The 20996-nt window shown below is 37.5% G+C and overlaps 2 protein-coding genes across 3 annotated transcripts in view; both read right to left on the reverse strand.

The window, feature by feature from the left end:
• Positions 1–2614: 2614 nt before the first annotated feature.
• On the reverse strand, positions 2615–14654 carry pdcd4b (programmed cell death 4b). The gene is made up of 12 exons (XM_077571529.1): positions 14559–14654; positions 14071–14166; positions 13153–13470; positions 10777–10871; positions 9144–9257; positions 8841–9062; positions 6329–6426; positions 4002–4116; positions 3815–3922; positions 3635–3745; positions 3422–3561; positions 2615–3338 (listed from the first exon to the last, which is right to left on the reverse strand). The coding sequence occupies exons 2-12, from the start codon at positions 14111–14113 to the stop codon at positions 3281–3283; spliced, it is 1422 nt and encodes a 473-aa protein (XP_077427655.1). The 5' UTR covers positions 14114–14166; positions 14559–14654; the 3' UTR covers positions 2615–3280.
• A 1712-nt stretch (positions 14655–16366) lies between these two features.
• rbm20 (RNA binding motif protein 20) overlaps positions 16367–20996 on the reverse strand; it is a 46042-nt gene continuing 41412 nt past the window's right edge. For both annotated transcript variants that reach the window (XM_077570973.1, XM_077570974.1), the window contains 3 exons: positions 20568–20633; positions 18009–18130; positions 16367–17282 (listed from right to left, as the gene is read on the reverse strand). In XM_077570973.1, the coding sequence (XP_077427099.1) occupies positions 17220–17282; positions 18009–18130; positions 20568–20633 (251 nt within the window). In that variant the 3' untranslated portion in view covers positions 16367–17219. The remainder of the gene's footprint in view (positions 17283–18008; positions 18131–20567; positions 20634–20996) is intronic.

Genomic DNA, 20996 nt, shown 5'->3' on the forward strand with positions numbered 1-20996 from the left:
CACTTAATCTCCGCAGTCGATTCAGTTGTTCCTTGTTCCATTCTGAACAATGGACTAGTCTATTTTCCTGCACATTTGCTGAAATGATTCAGGAACGCATACAAACTTGTTGCAGTTCTGTAGTCCCTGCATTTTCAAATTTAGCTTCAAATGCAAGCTAAATGTAAAAGATATTTATCAACTTCTAAAAAAATTCTCACTGCTCTACCAATCGAAGTGATATCTTATGGAGAATTAAAAAAAAAAAACGAATAAAAGATCTATTTAAAATAGCAGGTCAGAAAACAGTTTTTAATGTTGTGGTGCTAATATGCCACTCTGTTGGGCTTACAAATGTGAATTTGTAAATCTGACTGTCATCGCCTTACCGGCCATTAACCTCATCGCACGTCACTGAAAGAAATGAAAACTTTATTATCTACTCCTCATTTGTGATTATTTCCACGCTCCGACAGTATTTATACAGACTTTTTCACCATGACGTCACACGCAGCCTACTGTATTTCCCGGTGGCAAAAGGGAAGAAAAAAACAGCCTTTTTCAATTATAGACACTCACTTTTTGTCCCCTATTGTTTACATTATGAAAACATCTACAGATATGTTAATTTCTAAAGACATCATGGATACCCTGTACTTTTCTCGATGTTGATTGCTACAAATGTTTAACACATTAGTCATTTGAAACTGCAACACCCTCACACTTGTATTAGATGTTACATGTGAAGAATTGCGAGGGAAATAACATTTTGCAACTATACAAATGGTAATACAAAGGCTCAAACTGTGGCTACTTGAAGTGTCATGTTGTTGGCTCATCACATATGCAACCTTTGACCATAACGCTCAAATGACCTGAATGTTATCGGTAGACATTTGAAATACAGTTGGTTAAATACGAGCAACACACTTCATGAAAAAAAAAAAAACACATACACAAACAAGATTAAACCGTATGCGTTACAAAGGACCGCAGCTTGTCAACCATATTTATTTATATATATGCTTCTAATTGGCTGATTTACATAATATTCTGGAAAATTAAGAAACATTGAAAAACAAAAAAGATGTACAGTGTAAGACTATACGATGTTTTGAACTTGAAGATTTTTATTTTTACTTGTTTGAACATGCTCATTTAAACAAAGTGATGAAAAATAAAATACTCCAGCTATCCTTGATATCATTATTATTATTATTATTATTAGTAGTAGTAGTATTAGTAGTAGTAGTAGTAGTAGTAGTAGTAGTAGTAGTAGTAAGAAGAAAAAAACCGTGCATTTTATGCAATAGAAAATCAGGGGGGGAAATCGGCGAAAGCTTGTTTGTGTTCTTCTAAGTGTTGCCTGTAGATGTCAGTAGAGCACTCAGGATGTAAAAGGCGAAGAAGAAAGTGACGTCAATGAGCAGAAACGTTGTCTTGACAACAGCAATATTCCACAGTAACGGTGAGTTGTCAACGATCCCAAGCTATTATTTGGCAGTAATTGATGGAAGGAGTTGACGCTTTTAACTGCACGCCAAAACGTTGTGAGCAGAGCACGTTTCTTAAGATCGTGAGCGTCCGTGTTAACACAACCAGTGTTTATGCTAGTCTAGCTACATGCTAATCGTAGAGGTTTGCTCAAACAATGTTGCTTTCACAGCGCTCTCCACCGTAAAAACTATACTTCAACTGTCGTTTAAAACTAAATGCAAATCAGACTTGCAGACGCGTGAAAGCACGAACGAAAGCATTTCGTAGGACTGCGCTCAGTGCATGTACAATTAAAGGACATCGTGATTTTAGTTGTGCAGTAATTCAAGCATTAAATACATTTTTGAAACTGTCCTTTTGTCATTGAATTAATTACAGCTCATTTAACAATTTTTACAACAATGTTCACTTGATTGACTCGATTTAATAATTTAAACGTTATTATTGCAGTTTTGTTGCCGATTGTATCATACATAGCGCTGTTGACTGGCAAATTCATTGTTTTTCTTTTACAGTCTTCACTTGATAAATAAAACGGTTACCTGCTCATCAATAGGTCACACAAGAGGACACGATGCCAGAGGTGAAGTCAGTGTTCAGAGAAGTTTTGCCTAAGCAAGGTATGCTGCACCTTTGCACTTACACAAAATCTACAAAAACACATTTGGTTTACACTAATACGACTGTGATGAAAATGCATGTGCATTTTTTATTATACATGAATGGGTTCATTTGTGATATTGAAAATAGATGTATAGTCGTGAAACTATTGTAATGCAGTGCCTATCATTTTTCAGATTAAAGGTTAATAACTATGACACAAAAACACTATTTAGTTTTTTATCACTAAAAATGACTTTGTTGTTCATTTTGCCGGCAACATTTTTCTTGTCGCAGGGCAACTTTCTATGGAAGATGTCCCAACCATGATTCTTTGCAAACCCAAACTGCTTCCACTCAAGTCGGTCACACTTGAGAAGCTGGAGAAGATGCAGATGGAGGCTCAAGAAGCTGTCAAACAACAAGAACTTGCAATGAAGGAGCAGCCGCAGTAGAGACCTGCTGCCGATTCTCTCCATCACAGATGAGCATGAAAGAGGAACCACACTTGGTGGATACCAACCAGCCAGCAATGAAATCCATTTATAATGCTTTATTGAGCAGTGTAAGGATTGGAGGGAGGATGGAAAATGAAATGTTCATGACTAAAATCTATGTTTTTAGTGTCATTTATAACCTGAGTGTATCTTCAGATGCAAAATATTTATGTTGGCAAAAAAAAAAAGTCTTATTCTTTATAGTTGTTTTAATGAACAAACGGGGAGAAACATGGTAAATCACATGTACCAGTATGCGATTGATATAAAAATAAACATTCTTAACACCACTTCTTGAAACCTGAACTGACCTTCAATAATAAAAGAAAATGAGTCACACAGCATAGAAAGAGCAGCTAGTAAGGGAGGGGGGGCAGTATTGCATATAACACATTCTCCCCTTTATTTTCTGTACACTGTATTATAAAGCTCTTGACACAAAGCAGTCGTGTGTACAAACAGTTGCCTCCTAGAACACACAAAAGGTGTGGCAGTGAACTCAAGTTGAATACTGTACATCATAACATGGAATGACTGACACAAAGGTGTGGCACTTTCAGGGTTAGCTTATGTTATTGTTTATGTTGAAACACAGGAGGAAACCATCTAATGAGCTTCAGTTTCAAAAGTGCATTTTTTTTTTTCACGCCACTAGATTGGAAAAATATGCGAGTAAAAAAGTACTGGAGCTTTAAAAGCACTTCTCCTTAGCTTTCAGTTTTGATGACACCCCCGTCTCCCTCGCTGACGAATCTCTTGCGGCCCCTGACAGGAGAAAGAAACCGACGTTAAGAAGTTCTGTACATGTATGTTTTTAATCATTTGGCAAAGGAGAAGTGTGCACTCACCTACAGGGACAAACATCTCTTAACTTTACATCAATGATTCCCACGTTAAAGCTCTTTTCAACAAACTGCTCAAGGATGAAGTACGCACGAGGAACATCTATGTTAATTTCGGCTATATCCATATAAACTCTTTCATAGCCCTAAGGAAGAAAACAAATACTATTGAGTGACATGATATGCAATACATAAGCGAAACAGCAGGTGGCGTCCTACCCTTTTCATTTGTTCCACAGTGATAATGGAGGACACAGAGAGTGACTTGAGAAGCTGCAGAACCATTTTGAATGTCTTCTCTCCCTTGGACTCCAACACCATGACTATAGCCTTAAAGAAATAAGTCACAATACTGAGCCAGGTGTGTTGGTCGCCGACTGCGCATGCAGATTGACTTACCTCGTAGACAAACTCGTGATGAAAATGAGGAACCTCCAAATCTTTCAGGCACCTCTCAGCCTCCTCGCTGTCTCCGGATAAAACGTATTCCTTGAGCAGCAGGTTCATCTTACATAAATTTGAAAACAAACTGTCACTTCAAAATGTCAACAGCAAATGAATCAAAAAGTCTTAAAGAGGACTTTACCTCTTTGACGAGCTGTGTGACAGGTCTCTGGCCCCCGCCTGCGCCCCATTGGTTGTCTACACGAACGCCACCCTTACTCATCTTCAAAAGCACAGCCGCCCGGTCGAGGGCCGCCCTGCAAGATCAATGATCATGTGTACGCAAGTCACAACATTAGGTACACTTCGAAATGACACAAGAGCTCTATATGTCTTAAGGATAATAAAGCCCATTTTCGATATACGCAAAACACAAACATCTTGGTATGATGCAATGTACGTAGTTCAACACCACTGAAAAATACAAACATAAATATGTTATCTTAATTGGGAAGTCAATCCTTTTTTTTTTTTAACAATAATATGTTTTATATGCAGCCCCAAGCAGCTACCGCTTGCGAGGTCCCTCTGTTTTTTCGTTCGTACTCTTCTTCATTTTCGGGGAGCTAAACATTTACGAAAACTCACCAAACTTTGCACACTCCTCGAGCTCGGCCAAACATGTGATATTATGAAGTTGCCATAACAATGTAACATATAGCGCCCCCTAGCGTGGAAAAATATGCACCGATCCCGGCACGTTTGACCGAGGGCTACAAAAATTGGCGGGCACGTGAAGCGCCCCGAGACACACAAAAAAAGGAAAGCCCTATCCTAAAATGTACAGGAAGTGAGCTATGAATTTTTGAATGTCCAATTTCGGCCCATTTTTGCACATTGCCTGTGTTCATTCCTTTTGCCAACAGTTTTCATCCGATTTACTTCTAACTTGGCATGTATCAAAATTAAGGTATTTTGTCCCAAATTTGGATACTCTTTGTAAGTGTGATAACTGTCATTAATGATTTTTTTAAATTATTATTTTTTTTATACTTTCCACCACTCAAAAGTATTCAGTGACATCAGAACAATCCATACATATGTACTTTTATTTATGATGCCCTCTATGGACAATAAAAGCAAAATTGTGCATGGGGGAAACTCATTGCCCAAAAATAAAATAGGACACAGATTTTTGAGGGTCTTATCATTGACCAAAAAGCTTTACACAATCATCACACCTGGCAAAAAAAAGTGTAAAGGTTTATTATGCAGTTTTCTTTGTAATTCTGCTTCCAATGTGCCACTACCCCAACGTGACAGTACCCCAACCTGCAAGTACCCTAATGTGGCCCGGGCTGCGAGGGCCCTTTATAGCTGCCTGCAGCTCTAGTTTAAATGTGTTATTCTGTTTAATATTGCGTTAGTGGACTTAAGCAGCAAAATCCGGCCATTTTTATCCATCTCAGGGGACGGCTATTTTGCCACTTGCTGTCGACTGAAGATGTCATAAATGTTGCTCAGGTGTCAGGTGACAACCAATCGCAGCTCAGCTTCAAAAAACAGGTGAGCTATGATTGGTCGTTGCCTGAGCCCTGAGCAGCAAGTGGCAAAATTGCCGCCCCTGAGATGGATGAAAATGCTTCATAACTCATATTCCACAAATGTAATACAGACGCTCCCCTACTTACGAACATTCGAGTTACGAACAACGGTACATACGAACATTTCTGCGCGTACAGTATGTCGAAAAATGTTTGGAAAGAAATGCTGTAAGTTAGATTTTGTATTGCGCGTAGTGCTTCTTTCCGCCGCTAATACCGACGATTGGCGCTGTGAGAGCTCATTGGAGGCTGAGCAACGTGGCGAGGAGGAGGAGGAAGAAACGCCGGTCCCCATGAAGCAGGAAATAACTTTTGAAGCCGATTCCAGAAGAATCTCTCATGACATAAAATCCTCCTCTTCCTCCTCCTCCATCATCTCCTTAAGCATCGAGTACATCTTCCAAAAGTAAGTTAAACTTCATTTTATTTATCTTATTACGTACATGTACATACTGTGTGTGTCTCTCGCTCTCTCTCTCTAACATACGTAGTACAGTACAGTACTGTACGTATTCTCTCCATTTTATTAAAAGTTTTTTTCAGTACAAACCAATGCAGGTTACTTGTACAAGCCTTAAACATACTTATATAAACCTTCAATATACTTATATAGGCTTTAAACATAAATTATAATACAAAATATAGCACTGAAGCAACTTACGAACAAATTCACCTTACGAACGATCGTCCGGAACGTAACTCGTTCGTAAGGTGGGGAGCGTCTGTATTTTCCCTTTTATTGAAAATGGATATCAGCTCCAAATATCGGTTATTGGCCTCCTTGACTATTAATAATCAGAACTGGCCCTGAAAAAAACATATCGCTCTCTCTCCATTCTAAAGTAACAGTACTCTCAGTTGAGTTCCAATTTTGGCACATTTACCCACCTCCGACTAAACATAGAGCCTACATTTAATTCCATACCTTGTGTATTCACAGCCAACTCTTCCTTTGTAGCCCTCAATGTAGCTCTTTGACAATATTTGGTCACGGACAGCACGAGCGATGAACTGGCCCATTATCTAGGAAACAAGAAAAAGTTGTCTTTTAATTATCACATGCTTTTCCGAGACAGGGGTATTAATAAAATGAAGTGAAATGAAATAAAAAGTCAATGAAATGAAATGAACGTTCAGATAATGAAATGATGTTCCCGTAACTGCTGCTTGCTCAAAGTCGGCTGAGGTGGACTCCAGCTCATCCAAAACAGTAGAAAATGGACGGATGTCATAATGGCATGTCAATTGTGTATTCACTTTGAATGGGTGACAAAACCCCACCAAAACACGCGACATAAGAGTGTTATCATGTGCATATGCTTGTTTACAGTTAGGTAGGCGTGACTTTCGCTAATCGAAAGAGCTGGCTTTGTTGCCCTGGCATCCACAAAGCATGCACTCAGCACTCCGACTATTGTTCCTGTACAGGCGAGTCCGTTCACTGTCAATTTGATGCTGGCTTGACTGGCTGCCGCATGAAGAACAAAAGGCAATGTGTGTGTGTGTGTGTAAATGTATGAGAATCTGAGAAAACTAGAGGAGTGAGGGATAAAGAGGGGGGTTTATACTGTCTCTATAAACACACACAGATATGTGAGAAAGAGCCAGTGAGACCAACTGAGACCGAGTGGGAGGGGTCATGGGGAGAAGGCCACTAACAGGCCTTTCAGAGTGCTCTGCTGAGCTTGCATTTTCGCTGCACAGCCAGACAATGACCACAGATCTCAGGTCTGTGCTACAGAAACAGGGCACGAGCACACACACATGCACACATACTCCTCAACTATGTGCTTGAATAAAATGTTTGAAATACATAACAGGGTTTCCCCAAAGTGCTTTGTAAGCATCTAGCACAGGGGTTAACAACCTTTACTGTCCAAATAAATAACAAAAAAGGGTCTGGAGATGCAAATTATTTCAACATTGTGATGAAGGAAATAGTGTGTTAGTGTAATTTAACCGAAGAGCTAATTAGAGCTGCACCATAACAGAAAAATATGAAGCATCACATTCATTTTCTTCGACCTTTCGTCTTCCATTTTTGGATTATTTAATTTAATTTTTAATACTTTATTTTCATACATTTTTAGACTTTCTGCCTCAACTGTAAAATTGTTGACATTTTTGGCAACTTTATGGACATTAAGTTAAATTTCTGCCTCTCTTTTTTGGACATTTTTTGGCTTTTTGGGGGATTTCTTCTTTTTTAGACATTTTATAATTACTTTTTGAATGTTTTCTTTCCTGCTTTTTTCAAAAATATGTATATATTTTCTGACTGTTTTTGTTTTTGCAATTCCAAATACATTTTAAGGTAATTTTTTGTCTTCTTTTGTTTTTTGGACATTTTATGGTTGCTTTTTGAAAATTTATTTTCTTTTCATTCAATTCTCTGACATTTTTAGCAAACTCATGGAAATGTTATGGTCATTTTCTGCTTTTCCTCTTCCTTTTTGGACATTATGTGGTCACTTTATGGACCTTTTTAGGCAATTTTTAAAACTTTCATCTACCTTTCACCTCTCTTTTTCTGACAACTTGAAAATTTGGACTCTGATTTATTTATTTATTTATTTTTATTAATTTAAAGAATATTTCATCTAAAAAATAAAAATAAACCTGGAAAAAATAGTAATTTTCCCTTTTTTTTTAATTTTTTTTTTTTTTTTAAAGAGGACCTAGCACCAACTGTTTACTGGTTCCCAGGAAAGGTTCTTATTACAGTGACCTGTGGCAGTTGTATTGGTGACATGGCTCTAGTGTTGTGTCTCTGCCAGTGCGAAGCCAGAATGGCACAAATTGAACCAAACTGGCACCAGACTTAGTTTAAAGATGATAAGGAATAGAGTGAGAAGCTTGGTCATCCAGGTGGCCAGGGAACACCTTGGAATTTCAAGACAAAGTGGCTGGTGAGAGGAAAGTCTGCGCTTCAAACTTAAGCTGCAAGATAAGCGGAAGAAGATATTTAACTCATTTACTGCCATTGACGGCTATAGACGTCAAAAATTCATTTGAACTATTTCTATTAGTTTCCCATTTTTGTTAACAAGAGTATGAAAACCTAGAAAAAAGTATTGTACATTTAGAACAGATATAAAATTCATCATTAATCTTAAGTTAACTAGTGAAGTCATGTGATTAATTACAATTTAAAAAAAATTAATCGCCTGATGCCCCTAATAAAAAAATAAAAGGAAAGATTATTATAAAGTAGGGGCGTCAGACGATTACATTTTTTTATTGTAATTAATCGCATGACTTCAATCGTTAACTCACGATTAATCACAAATTTTATATCCGTTCTAAATGTACAATAAAAAAAAATCCAGGTTGTCACACTCCAAAAAAAACGTGAAACTAATAGAAACGGTTCAAATGAATTTTTGACGTCTATAGCCGTCAATGGCAGTGAATGAGTTAATAACATAAACACTCACCTGCGGGGCTCCAGGCGTGTCCAGCACCAGATCTGGTAGCTCTTGTAGGAGTTTGTCAAAGGACTTCTCCATATCACTGCGGAATAATACAGGCCCGCAGAGATCAGCCAGCAGCCTGGAGGTCAGCTCCCGCTGGCTGGCCTTGGCCTCAAGGGCCAACGACACCGCCAGCGAGGGCACTTCGCTCCGCATGGGCCCCAGGTTCAGATCTGCTAGCAGTTCCTACACGACCCGGGAGATGTTAACACAACTTGTAAGCTCAAGTCTTTATTTTTAGTTACAGACGGCACCCCTCATGCGTACCGCAACTTCATTTGTGTCTCCGTGTTCAAAGTATTCCTGCACGATAGGCGTGACCGTCTTCTCAAAGTCCCTCTCATCCAGCGGAGGGACCACCGTCTCATACACGCAGTTTTCCTGGGAAAAACATTCCAGACATTGGTCACAACAACAAAAATGGTGGCACTATTTGATGACAAGTCATTTGTTTTATTCTGCTGTCTGCATCTAAGTCAGCATTGCCAATGAGACTCTGTGGTCCATTGCTTGACCTGGATAAAGGTTAAACTATTATATTAAATATTTGTGTTAAAGAATAATATCACAACAAAAAATGTGTACATGTAAGGTACACATGTACCATATACAACTGTATCAAATAAAATATAAGAGCTATCTCAAAAATATATCAATAAATTATAAAGTGGTCAGTTGTTATCGACAAATAGTCATTCATGTATTAAGGATAAATAATTGGGATAGACCGATTATTATCAGCCCGGCTGATCAGTGCCGATATTTGTCAAAATGCCAAATATTAAAAAAAAAGGCCGATGCCGATATGCGGTGAATGCTTGCAAACGTAGCAATGGACCACAGAGTCTCATTTTAGATTGACACGAAGACATTTCGAACATATTCAGAAAATGTTTCACCATCTGTGAAGATCATTTGAAACCTTTTACAAACCCTGACAAAAACCCTAAATTAGCTACATTTGCATGCATTTGTTGCTTAGTGACATACAGAGAATTAATCATTTATGGATTTATTTCAATTTCTGCTTTATAAAAAAACATGCTGACACTGGGAACTCCTTACAGTTTTTATTTTTAAAAATAAAAAAAATAATAAATGAAGAAATTCAAATTATGTCGAAACTTTGGAAAACTACTTGCATTAGAAAACTAAGGAACTATTTACTTGCTTAGTTTTTAATTTAGCTTAACACATGCTGATGACCCAGGAAGCACCCTGCAATTAAATGTTTTGTTTATGTGTAATGTTTATTAACATTAACAGAATTATTTTTTATTTTGCCGCTAATATTTTCTCTTTTATTGCAAATGAATATTGGCTTGAAATATCGGTTTTCGTCTCCTTGACTACTAAAATCAGTATCGTTTATCGGCCTTGAAGAAACCATATTGGTCTAAACTATGTTTTTTTTTTGTAGCAGTTAACCAGGTAAAGCTAATGGTTTAACCAGATGCATCACTAGGTTTTACAAATTATTATCATTACCTTCTGTAGCTGGAGATGTGGTAATCATCGCTATTAAATTACAAATACCAAATGAATTATTTGAATGGAACGCAACCATTTGCTTTTGCATAGAAAATAACTTGCAGAGAATTTTTCTGAGTAACAACTCAAAATTACTTTTCTGCGTCATCTGCCTTCTCATTTTTCCTACCACCTTCTCGCACATACACCCGCGTGCACATCTATTGCTGCCAAAATCAGGTTGTCATTAAAGAGTGCTTTGTTGTTAGCTCTTAATGTTTGTTGTTTAGGTATTGACAAGATGCACACACATCTGCCATTGTGCATTTTTTTTTTTTTTAGTTCTTGACCAGTTATAATACAAATAATTAATTGGGAATTTATAATTTGGAAAAAAGTACTCAGGCGAGATCAAAACTGTGGTCAATACCTGAGCTTCGTCATAGTTTGGGTCTTTCACATCTACTTGCTCTGGTTCATACACCTCACCGGATCTTCCCCACACACCTTTGCCTCCTGCCCCACCTGCAGACACAGTTCAAGTCCAAAGTTCAAATTCAAAGCTGATGATGTAAACTAGCAAAATAAAATGATTTACATGCTCACGTATGGTGGTTTGCAGACACAAGATGTGTAATTGTAAAAGAAGAGGGAAAAGCCAAGCAGGAGAGGGTGACAGTAAATTAAGTGTCTGCAACACCATAAGCATACCTTATCAAGTGTTTTTAAAACAAACATAGAACTGTTATGGGGAATTATGCCAAGTAAAAAAAAACACGGTGACAAAGAAAGAGATTATGCTGATTTAAATCCGCACCATCTTTAAGCTCAAATAAGTTTTCCTTACTACTTAAGATGAAAAAGATTTGCTTCTTGTGAGGCTCAAGCACAAGACCAGTTCCAGACAAATCCCATTACCGTGGAGGGATCTACTTTGCCCCAGTTCTTTGGTCAATACCGAGTTGTGTTATGAAGAACTGGTCCGCGGAGCAACAGATTGCAGACACTTTGCAAAGATGTGTAGCAAAGCAGCTTGTGTGCCAAGCTTTAGCTGACATCTCGCTATATTTAGCCCTGCCGGTTATGTGAACACATTTGGCTCCCGTCCGTGCATGCGCGTGTGCGTGTTTCAGATGCTTTATTGCTTTTAAACTTTTAAAGCAGGGAAAATCAGACCTCAAAATTGCAAGTGTGGCTAGGCCAAGGGGTCGGCAACCTTTACTGTCAAAAGAGCCGTTTTAGGCCAAATAAATAACAAAAAATCTGTCTGGAGCAAGAGCCGCAGAATATTTGAACATTGTCATGAACAAAACAGTGTGTTAGTGTTAGTTTAATGTAATGAGGGCCCAAGAGTTAATTAGAAATGCACCATAACAAAAACAAAAAAATGCAGCATCCAATTTTATTTTCTTCTACATTTCGTCTTCTGTTTTTGGATTTTGTTGTAATTTTTCATACTTCATTTTCACACATTTTTAGACTTTTCTGTATTTCTGTCAAATTTCTGACATTCTTGGCAATTTTATGGACATTATGTTAATTTTCTGCCTCTGTTCTTACTTTTTTGGGACATTTTATGGCTATTTTTTGACATTTTTCCTGCCTTTTGTGCTATCAATTTCCTGACATTTTTGGCAATTTTGGGTACATTTTATAGTAATTGTCGGGATTCCTCCTTTTGTTTTTGGACATCTTATAATTACTTCTTGAACGTTTTCTTATCTGCCTAAAAACAACAACTATTTTCTGAGTTTTTTTGGCAATTCCAAAGACGTGTTAAGGTAATTTTGTGCCTTTCTTCTTTTGATTTTGGACATCTTATGGTTATTTTTTTAAAACATTTTCTTTTCTGCTGTAAAAAAAAAAAAAATTAAATTCTCTGACATTTTTGGCAATTTTATGGACGTTTTATGAAAATGTTCTGCTTTTCCTCTTCCTTTTTTGACATTATGTGGTCACTTTTTGGACATTTTTAAAAAATGTCTTCTAAATTTCGACTTTCTTTCTCTGACAAATGAATTTTTTTTTAGAATATTTATTCATTTTTTATTTTATAATTAATTCATTTAAAGAATATTTTATCTAAAAAATAAAAACAAACCTGTAAAAACAAACAAAAAAAAAACATTTTTTTTTTTTTTAGGGGGTCTACAGGCCTAAGGAGAGGGACTAAAGAGGGAATCCCCCCTCCAGAGCCGCAGGTTGCAGACCTCTGAGTTAGTTCACATTAGCAAAAACTACACAGCGAAAGACAAGGTAGTAAATTCAGTGGGGAGAGAAATTGCCTTACTCCAACTATAGACATTAATGAAATATAGAGTAATTAGTGTATACAGTCGCATGACAGGAAAGCTCTGAGTATTGTGCACTGATGTTTCCTGTTAAATTTGTGTGTGTGTGTGTGTTTTGGGGGGGGGGGGGTGTTCCCTGTAGCAGTTTTGTGTCTTTCTAGGATTTTTTGCAACCCTTATTCCAAATTCCAGGAGGAGGAGCAGCCTCAGCAAGAAGATTATAAGAGTAAGAGTAAGAATGTAAAGTAGTGGTTTGTGACTCGGATTTTGTTTTACTAACTTTGCTGATTAGGTGTTCATGTTTAAGATTGCCATTGATTTCCTATTGTGACGATTGTTGTATGTGTGTTGGCTTGCGTCATGAGTGAACCATTGTGTTGCATTTCATCCATCCACTTTCAGAACCGCTTATTCTCAACAGTTTTTTTTTTCTGTTTTTGTTTTATTGTAAATTCTCCAAACTTGAATATGTAAAGTGAAACTGACATCACTTATTATTTCACACATTGTCTTACCTTTCTTTGGCAGACCTCTGCCTTTGCCCAGTCTGGACCTCCTGTCCAGCAGCTTACTCTTGGGGCTGGTGGGGGCCACCGTTGTCCCCCTGACCAGATCGCCGTTATCACTAAGGGAATCCCCCCTGCCAGAATCCCTGGACGAGTTCTTCCTGAGCCTGCGCTTGGCTTTGGCCTTGAGACGTGCCTCTTGTATGCTGCTGCTCGACGACAACAACCAGTTGCCGTTGATCTCATTGTTGATGTTCTTATTGGCAATAAGCGTGCCACCATTGCTTTCGTCTTCAGACGCAAAGGAGTCGCTGACATTGTCGACCTCTGTTGGGTTAAAAAAAAGTGTTAATTAATCTGTACGCGAATCAATCAAGGAAGAAATTAAGTGTCCTCATTAGAATCAATGTGGAGACTCCTGATGAGACAAGCTGAAGACAAAACAAAATATATACCAAACATGAATGTTTTTAGAACGTGTGAAGAAGAAAGCGTACCCAGACTAGAGAAAACCTCAACAAGCAGAGACAAGATGCAAACTCTACACAGGAAGGTAGGATAGGCTGATGTGCTTTACACAAGCCCAAGTTACCCAACATGACATCAATCTTTTACGAAGCAATGTGTTACATAGAATTACATGTTTTAGTACGTAATGATTTAGATTACATCACACGATATCATCCACTTACGAGGAGTGACGTATTCCCCCCAATAAAAATAATTACAGTACACTGACATGTCTGCCTTAGTGTCCACTGCACGGCCACTTTAAAAATAATTAAAAAAATAAATAAATAAATGTATTATCATCATTCTATCGCTTGCACGATTGATTAAAGGAATGAAAAGTAAACCCACACACAGCCTCTTCTCCCCATCCAGCTGATGGTGCATTTAAAATAGCTCGGAATGGCTCACACTCACCGACGGGGTTCGAGTTTAGCCAGGCCTCGCAGTCAGCTGCCATGTCCGACAACAGGAAATAGATGTGGCAACGGCAAAAGAAGATTTAGTGTAAACCTGTAATGTCCAAGAGCAGAACGCAGACGTTGGACGACAAAACATGCCCAGACGCAAACCAACGCAACAGAGGCCCACCCCCACTGTTCCCTTCATTCAAAGTCCCACTGTGTTGATAAACAATGGCTAGCAGTAGCATATAGCATGACTGCTCACTGACAAGGGAGAAAATGTTTTGACCGACGATAATGCATTAATACGAATGCTAGATAAGCAAATGTGCAGTTTAACAGCTACGTCGTTTAAAAAGACAAGAGATATGTTCAGCCACTAAAATGACCAAATAACGCGTCAGTAAATGCAAATAATGTACCGATTTAAAAAAATTCCTGACATGCATTAAATATAGTTTGCCAACATGTTATGGCGTATAAATTGTGTCGATAACTCACAAATCAGTGGTTGTCTGCAGTGCTCAAGCTCCTAGTTCACTTGAACGACGTCGTTTTGTATTTGTCTACCCAGCAACTCCAACACGTAGGCGCTTTGTTTTGCTCTCTGATTGGCTGATGGAGGCGGGGTTTTAAAAACATCTCAGCCAATGAAAATGTATGAGGTTTCCTTATCGCATTTGCTACAACTTTAATCCAGTTGCCAGTAACGTTGAATGAAGTGCATTTGAATCCTAAAGTAATCAAGAACGAGTAATATAAACAAAAACATATATTTTGTATGTAAAGTTTAGCTACAGTACCATGTCGTTCTAAGTGATCTTGTAAATTTGACACACGAACAAGAGAGTTGTTAACGACTCTGGCAAATTTGAATAATTGAAAAAATTGCCAAGGTAAATTAGGCTTGGCGTGTCACCTGAACAGTGAACACTGAACTGCAAACACCACTGCCATTATGGAGGACCAAAACTGCCAAAATTCTAAATAAATAAATAACTAAAAGTTAAAATAAAAGCTGATATAAAAAATATAATTCGAAAATTAAATCCCCAAAAATAAATATAAATGAAAATAAAAAGGAAATAAAGCAACTACTATATATATATATATATATATATATATATATATATATATATATATATATATATATATATATATATATATATATATATTTTTTTTTTATTTTTTTTTTTTTATTTTTTTTTAAATTAATTTTTTTTATATCCGTTTTCATTTTCACTTTTAGTTATTTATTTAGTCATTTATTTATTTTGAATGTTGGCAGTTTTGGTCCTCCATATGGCTGCTATGATCTGGAAAAATGGATGCTACTTTTAGGTCCTGAGAATTACATTAAAGAAATTTTAGTTTTTCCTAAGCAAACATGGTGAAGCAGCATTTAGCGGCTATGCTGCACATAAATGGAATAAACTGCAAATAGAAGTGAAGTCAGCCCAAGTGTAAATGCCTTTAAATCCAGGTTTAAAACGATGCTCTTTTCCCATACACATGATTCAGTTTTTTCAAAAGCATTTTTAGAAATCATGTTCTCCAAGGTCTTTTGCTTGCTTTATATGGTCTTTTATTAATTTTAATAAGCTGCTTTTTATTTCTACACTTTGCTTTAAATGTCTTTAAATTTTGTTTGCAACTACTTTTATTGAGTTACCATATGTATGAAATGTACTATATAAAGAAAGGCACCTTGCCTTGCCTAGTATGTCTCTTATGCTGACGCATAACTACAGACGTGAAAATATAGCTGCTAAAAGCCACCGGTAGCTGGAATATATCACACTGGGTTATTGCGTGGTTCTTCTACGCCGCAACAATGAGGCGCTCACCATGCCAGCACAAAACCCCAGTCTTCAAACTGGCTGTCAAGTCAGACTTGTCCCCCCCCCCAGCAGTTATTTACAAACATCTAACTTATTTAAAAGCAAATCTCCAAATTCACTTTACAAGGTCTTTAAATAATTCATTTTCAGAATCATCACATTTCATTACATTTATTCACAATCATTACATTTTAGAATTGAAAGGCCACAGACAGGCTATCAGGCACGAGCACAAAGTGTGTGTGTGTGTTTTGTGAACTTGTGACAATCTTTTTTTCATTGCGAATAACATTTTTGATAACTTTAACTATTCTACCTCAACACGTGGGGGCGCTGTTTTACAACAATACCGTCTGGTCATGTGCAGGCAGCAAGCTTTAAAAATAGAAGACGCTGACAAATAGCGTCATGTACAGTATGTAACTCTGTCTCTTTATGACATTTGACATAAGGTATCCAAGCCAAATAATCAGTAAATAATGGTTTGTACGTTAATAAAATAATATTGAAATAAAAAGAAGAAAAACACCAACCAAGTATTTATTCACATGAAAATTATATTGGCAAAAACATCATTAACGTCAAGGATCAGGTTTCATAGTGTACAAAATAAATATGGCTTTAAAACTAGCAATGGTTATGTATTGTATGTTGGAAATTTAACGACTGTACATGGTCCAGTTTAACATACCATATTTAAAATGTTGAGGCAATAAATAAAGCCAATAAAGCTGGTACAGAGAAAGGTTGTCTTTTTAAGTGACGTGTATACACAGCAGACAAAGCCATTGCATCATTATTCTTACACATAAAGTGAATTTGATCTGAAAGACAACTGCAGTGCACACAAGACAGACTCCAAAAATATCAGTAAATTGCAAATAATACACACTGAGTTGAAAACTCAACAAATACAATTAACCTGAGAATTTGCCTCAGTTTTAACTGAGTAAAAACATTCATTGGCATCATTTAAGTCACTATGGACTTGTAACAATAGAATCTCTGTAAATAGAATTTAAAGTCAAATTTTGTCTTGAAAGCATATGAGCTTTTTGTAAAGTGTGTCAACATCAAAATTAAATAACACATAGCTTTTTTGTAAGTACAAAAAAAAACAAACTAATAAATACCCTTGCTATATAATAAATACCCTTGCTATACATTAGAGTATGTACAAAATGTAACGCAATTATCATTCGAATTCCAGATATCCAACCATTATTCCAGTAGCCCAAAACAAGTGCAAGTGTCCATATTTTTATGCCTCCATGAATTCCACTGGTGCTGCTTGCTGTCTAAGAAGTAAGAGGACAAGATGTCACGGTGTGCTTGGGAATTCAGCAAGGTTTAGGCTCTCGTGTGCCAGCCGGGACAGGTATTTCTGCATGAGCGGAAGAGAACGATAACCAAAAAGTTACAAATATTTTATATTTCCCCAAGACAACATTTTTCAATACATTAGGGGCAAATAGGGCAGATGGAATAGTAGTGAAAAAAAAACATATTCAAATTCATACAAATGCAGAATACTTGGATGATTATTTTTGATATACTAGACTTCTTAAATAACAGAATAATATAATAACCCTGCTATGAAAGCTCATTTCAACTCATGGGTAATAATATTTTAAGAAATGTAAACCATTAAATATCTATATACATAACACCAGTACCACATGCCGCTTTGACAGACAGCACAAGTGTGAGGAACATTTTTCTTCCCGGAATGTCGCACATTGAATGCTCGGGAATCATTTCTCCTCTGACTTGCGTCAGCTGCGCTGCCAGCCAGAAGAGAAATGTGACACGGCTTGCTGCTGAATGGACAATAATGTAACAGACAACGGTTACGGCTCAAGAGAACAAGAAATATTTGTGTTTCTGCGCACATGGGTGTATCTGTGCACATATTGTATCTCACCGAGTTGGCAAATCTAGAATTTTCCAACTCAGAAGCACAAAAGAAGTCGAATTTTAACTGTGACGCTGATGATGCTAAGACGAGCACACACAAACAGGACGATAACGTTTGTCGCACAAACATGGCTGTAACGCTATCACGGTATAATGGCATTCGTCTGGCTGATTTGACATTGACAGTACACACCTGGAGGTTCCTGTAGTGCACAGTGCTGCGACAGTGACTCAACTTTGCAGTTTCCTCGCTGGTGTAGAACAGCTCACAAAGTTTACAGTAGAAACCAGTCCTTGGCTCAATGAACTCCACTCCTGCAAAGCAATGAACAATATGTGCAGAAGGAACACGTCTGAAACACGTCTTGGTGTAAACTAGGCTGCTGAAAGATTCATTTTCAAAATGCAAACAAAGTAAATATGAGTACTACTTTACTCCATTACAGGCGTTTCTCAATAAATAATAATATTTTAGAAAAGTTTATTTATTTTTAGTTCAATTCAAAAAGCAAAACTACACACTCGTTCTACACATCGGAAAATATTTTTAAGAAGATCTTGACACTTTCTAATATTAAAAATAACATTAATTTAATTATGTACTTTAATTTAATAATGTATATTCTTATTTATTGAGGGTTGGGCTTCTTCTTAAAAAAACAGCCAACTAAAAATGCATCAAAATCTTTTTTTTTTTTTTAACAATCGTGAAATATTTCACTGTGGACAAAATCCAGGGAGTCCTCGAGTTACGTTGTACGCAAACTATGGCTTTCACTTTACGCCGCCCGTGCCTCGTCGTAGCACCTCCTGTTTCGTTAATTCCTCACAGTAATCACGCCGTTTTAAAGTTATTTAAAGTAACTTGTGTTGTTGTTACCTCCATCAGCAGCTCGGCTCGCCATCAGGTGCGTCACATTTCCGTGTTTAAGTTTAAATTAGCTCCGTTCTGCCGTCAGTCAGCAATGAATGTCCGTGCGGAAACACAAAATTGGTTCCGGCTCTTCCGAGTCGCACAAATATTTTTAAAATAGCTCTACAAAGTATTTTGATGTAAATATCAACTTTAACGGGAAAATCCGACTTAAGTCAAAATTCGGATTACATCGCCAGTGTAGGACCGGAAACTCCGCCGTAACTTGAGGACTTACGTTTCATTTTTTTGAACTGAACAAAAATAAATGTCATTTTCCAGGACATATTAATTCACTCAACAGGCACGTTTTGAGGTTAGACATTGTAACTTTGTACTGCTTATACATCCTGAACTGGCTGCCACTCAGCCACAGGGCACATTTAAACAAGAATTCACACTCATATTCACACCCAGGACAATTTAGAGTATTACAGTATTGTCCTTCTTATTTGGGATGTGAATGAGCTGAAGCCCGTGTCAGCTGACTTTGGGCAAGAAACAGGATGCAGGCCACATACAGACGAGCAACCATTCCAACTCACATTAACACCTATGGACAATTTGAAAAGGCTACCCTACGTTTTAAATACTGTATACATTAAGTCTGTGTGAGAATTATTAAAATACTGAACTCACATGTTGTAGATGAAAGAGGCTAATTATTTGTCCTCTTTTGCGTGTTCCAAAACATTTGAAGACAGATTTCTTGTAAGAAAAAACACCTTGCAAGGATGATTTATTAAACAGAGAATTCTCCGGTCACCGCAACAACACTGAACATCACGTATGAGGTGGAATTTTCAGAGTGCCCATGTGCCCCCTCCCTTTGCGGAATCCAGCTTTTAAAGAATCGAGTTTTGAAAGTAAACGCCCCTTCTCCTCCTACTAAGAATGAGTAGAACAGATTGGTTCTCACACAATATGTTCCATAATATTATTTTCGTACACAAACTGCACCTGTTTTCATTTTTAGACAAAATACTGTATACTCTCAGGGTACTTTTTCCCAAAACAAAATCTAGAGTGGCCGTGAGTGATGATGCGAACAGAGTCAGTGGTGTGTGTGTGGGTGTGTGCGCTCCCCCGAAGCAGAGTACGCTCCCACGAAGAGAATGTGTGTGCGTAAACACTGAGAGGGAATTTTAGACCAAACAAGGTGTACCAGCTTAGGTTAAGGTCAAATTATACTGAGTTTAACACTATTTTACCTACTTCACATCTATAAAACATTTCAACATGGTTAAATATGAAATAAAGAATTAAAAATGTTAATAATGTATAACAGAGACAAAAAAACAAACCTCCAACGGCGACATGTTAAGTTGCCTTTGCTTTGAACCCCCCGCTGATTTCAGTTATGCTGAGTTAGTTCTGGATAAAAACGCAGATTGCCGAGGCATCACGCAACCAAAATAAACCCATTACTCACGGCAGACAGCTCTCGTGTCTGTGATCTATTGTTGCCACGCAGCGGCGGCTTATGTAAGTCCCCCATGCAGCATGTGCTGGGCCGTGCCATTCCGGTGCTAATAATAATATAAATACTCATCTCTCGGGGGTGCAGTTCACAAGCAGATCACGGAAATAGGTCAGCAAGTGGCCAGCCAATTCTCGTCAATTAGAGTGCTAATGCAACAGGTTGTCGGTGCCGTTATTAGCAGTGTACACGATAACGCTTTAGCGTTCGCACTAAGGCAGCAGATGCTAATGTCTGAGATCTTAAGGCTGTGAGCATGATGAACTATAAAATGGATAAATGACCACGTTCTATTTTTGATTATTTCATTCCCATCTCACTGCAATTGAGGTGTAATAAAAAAAACGTGTCCGTCTTACCTAAAGGGATGATGTGTTCAATGACAACCTTCTCCTGCTCAATAGATGATGAAGGTGCTTCAATATCTGCAAATAAAAAATAAACAAATAAATACATTTGTTGTGATAACTTTTTCTTACTTTATGTGCAAATTTGTGTCTTTAGTCTGTTAGAAGACTATCTTTGTCTTCCGCGTGTTCGTTGTTGTTCGGGTAGAGAGAATGTTGATTTTCTGAATACAGACTGGAGATCGGTGAACAGGTCCTTCGAAGGATTTATTTTACAGAATATTCTGGACACAAGCAAGTTTACAGACAAATGGCTGCACTTCCTCTCGCAAGTGAGTCGTTACAGCGAACTCACAGCATTCTTATACTATCTTGAAAAACCCTCAGAAAACAGCCCCCAGCTCTGAGTTCAATACACATGACGACAGCCGGAAGTAGATA

Source organism: Vanacampus margaritifer, chromosome 7 (assembly GCF_051991255.1).
Source record: "Vanacampus margaritifer isolate UIUO_Vmar chromosome 7, RoL_Vmar_1.0, whole genome shotgun sequence".
Taxonomy (NCBI): domain Eukaryota; kingdom Metazoa; phylum Chordata; class Actinopteri; order Syngnathiformes; family Syngnathidae; genus Vanacampus; species Vanacampus margaritifer.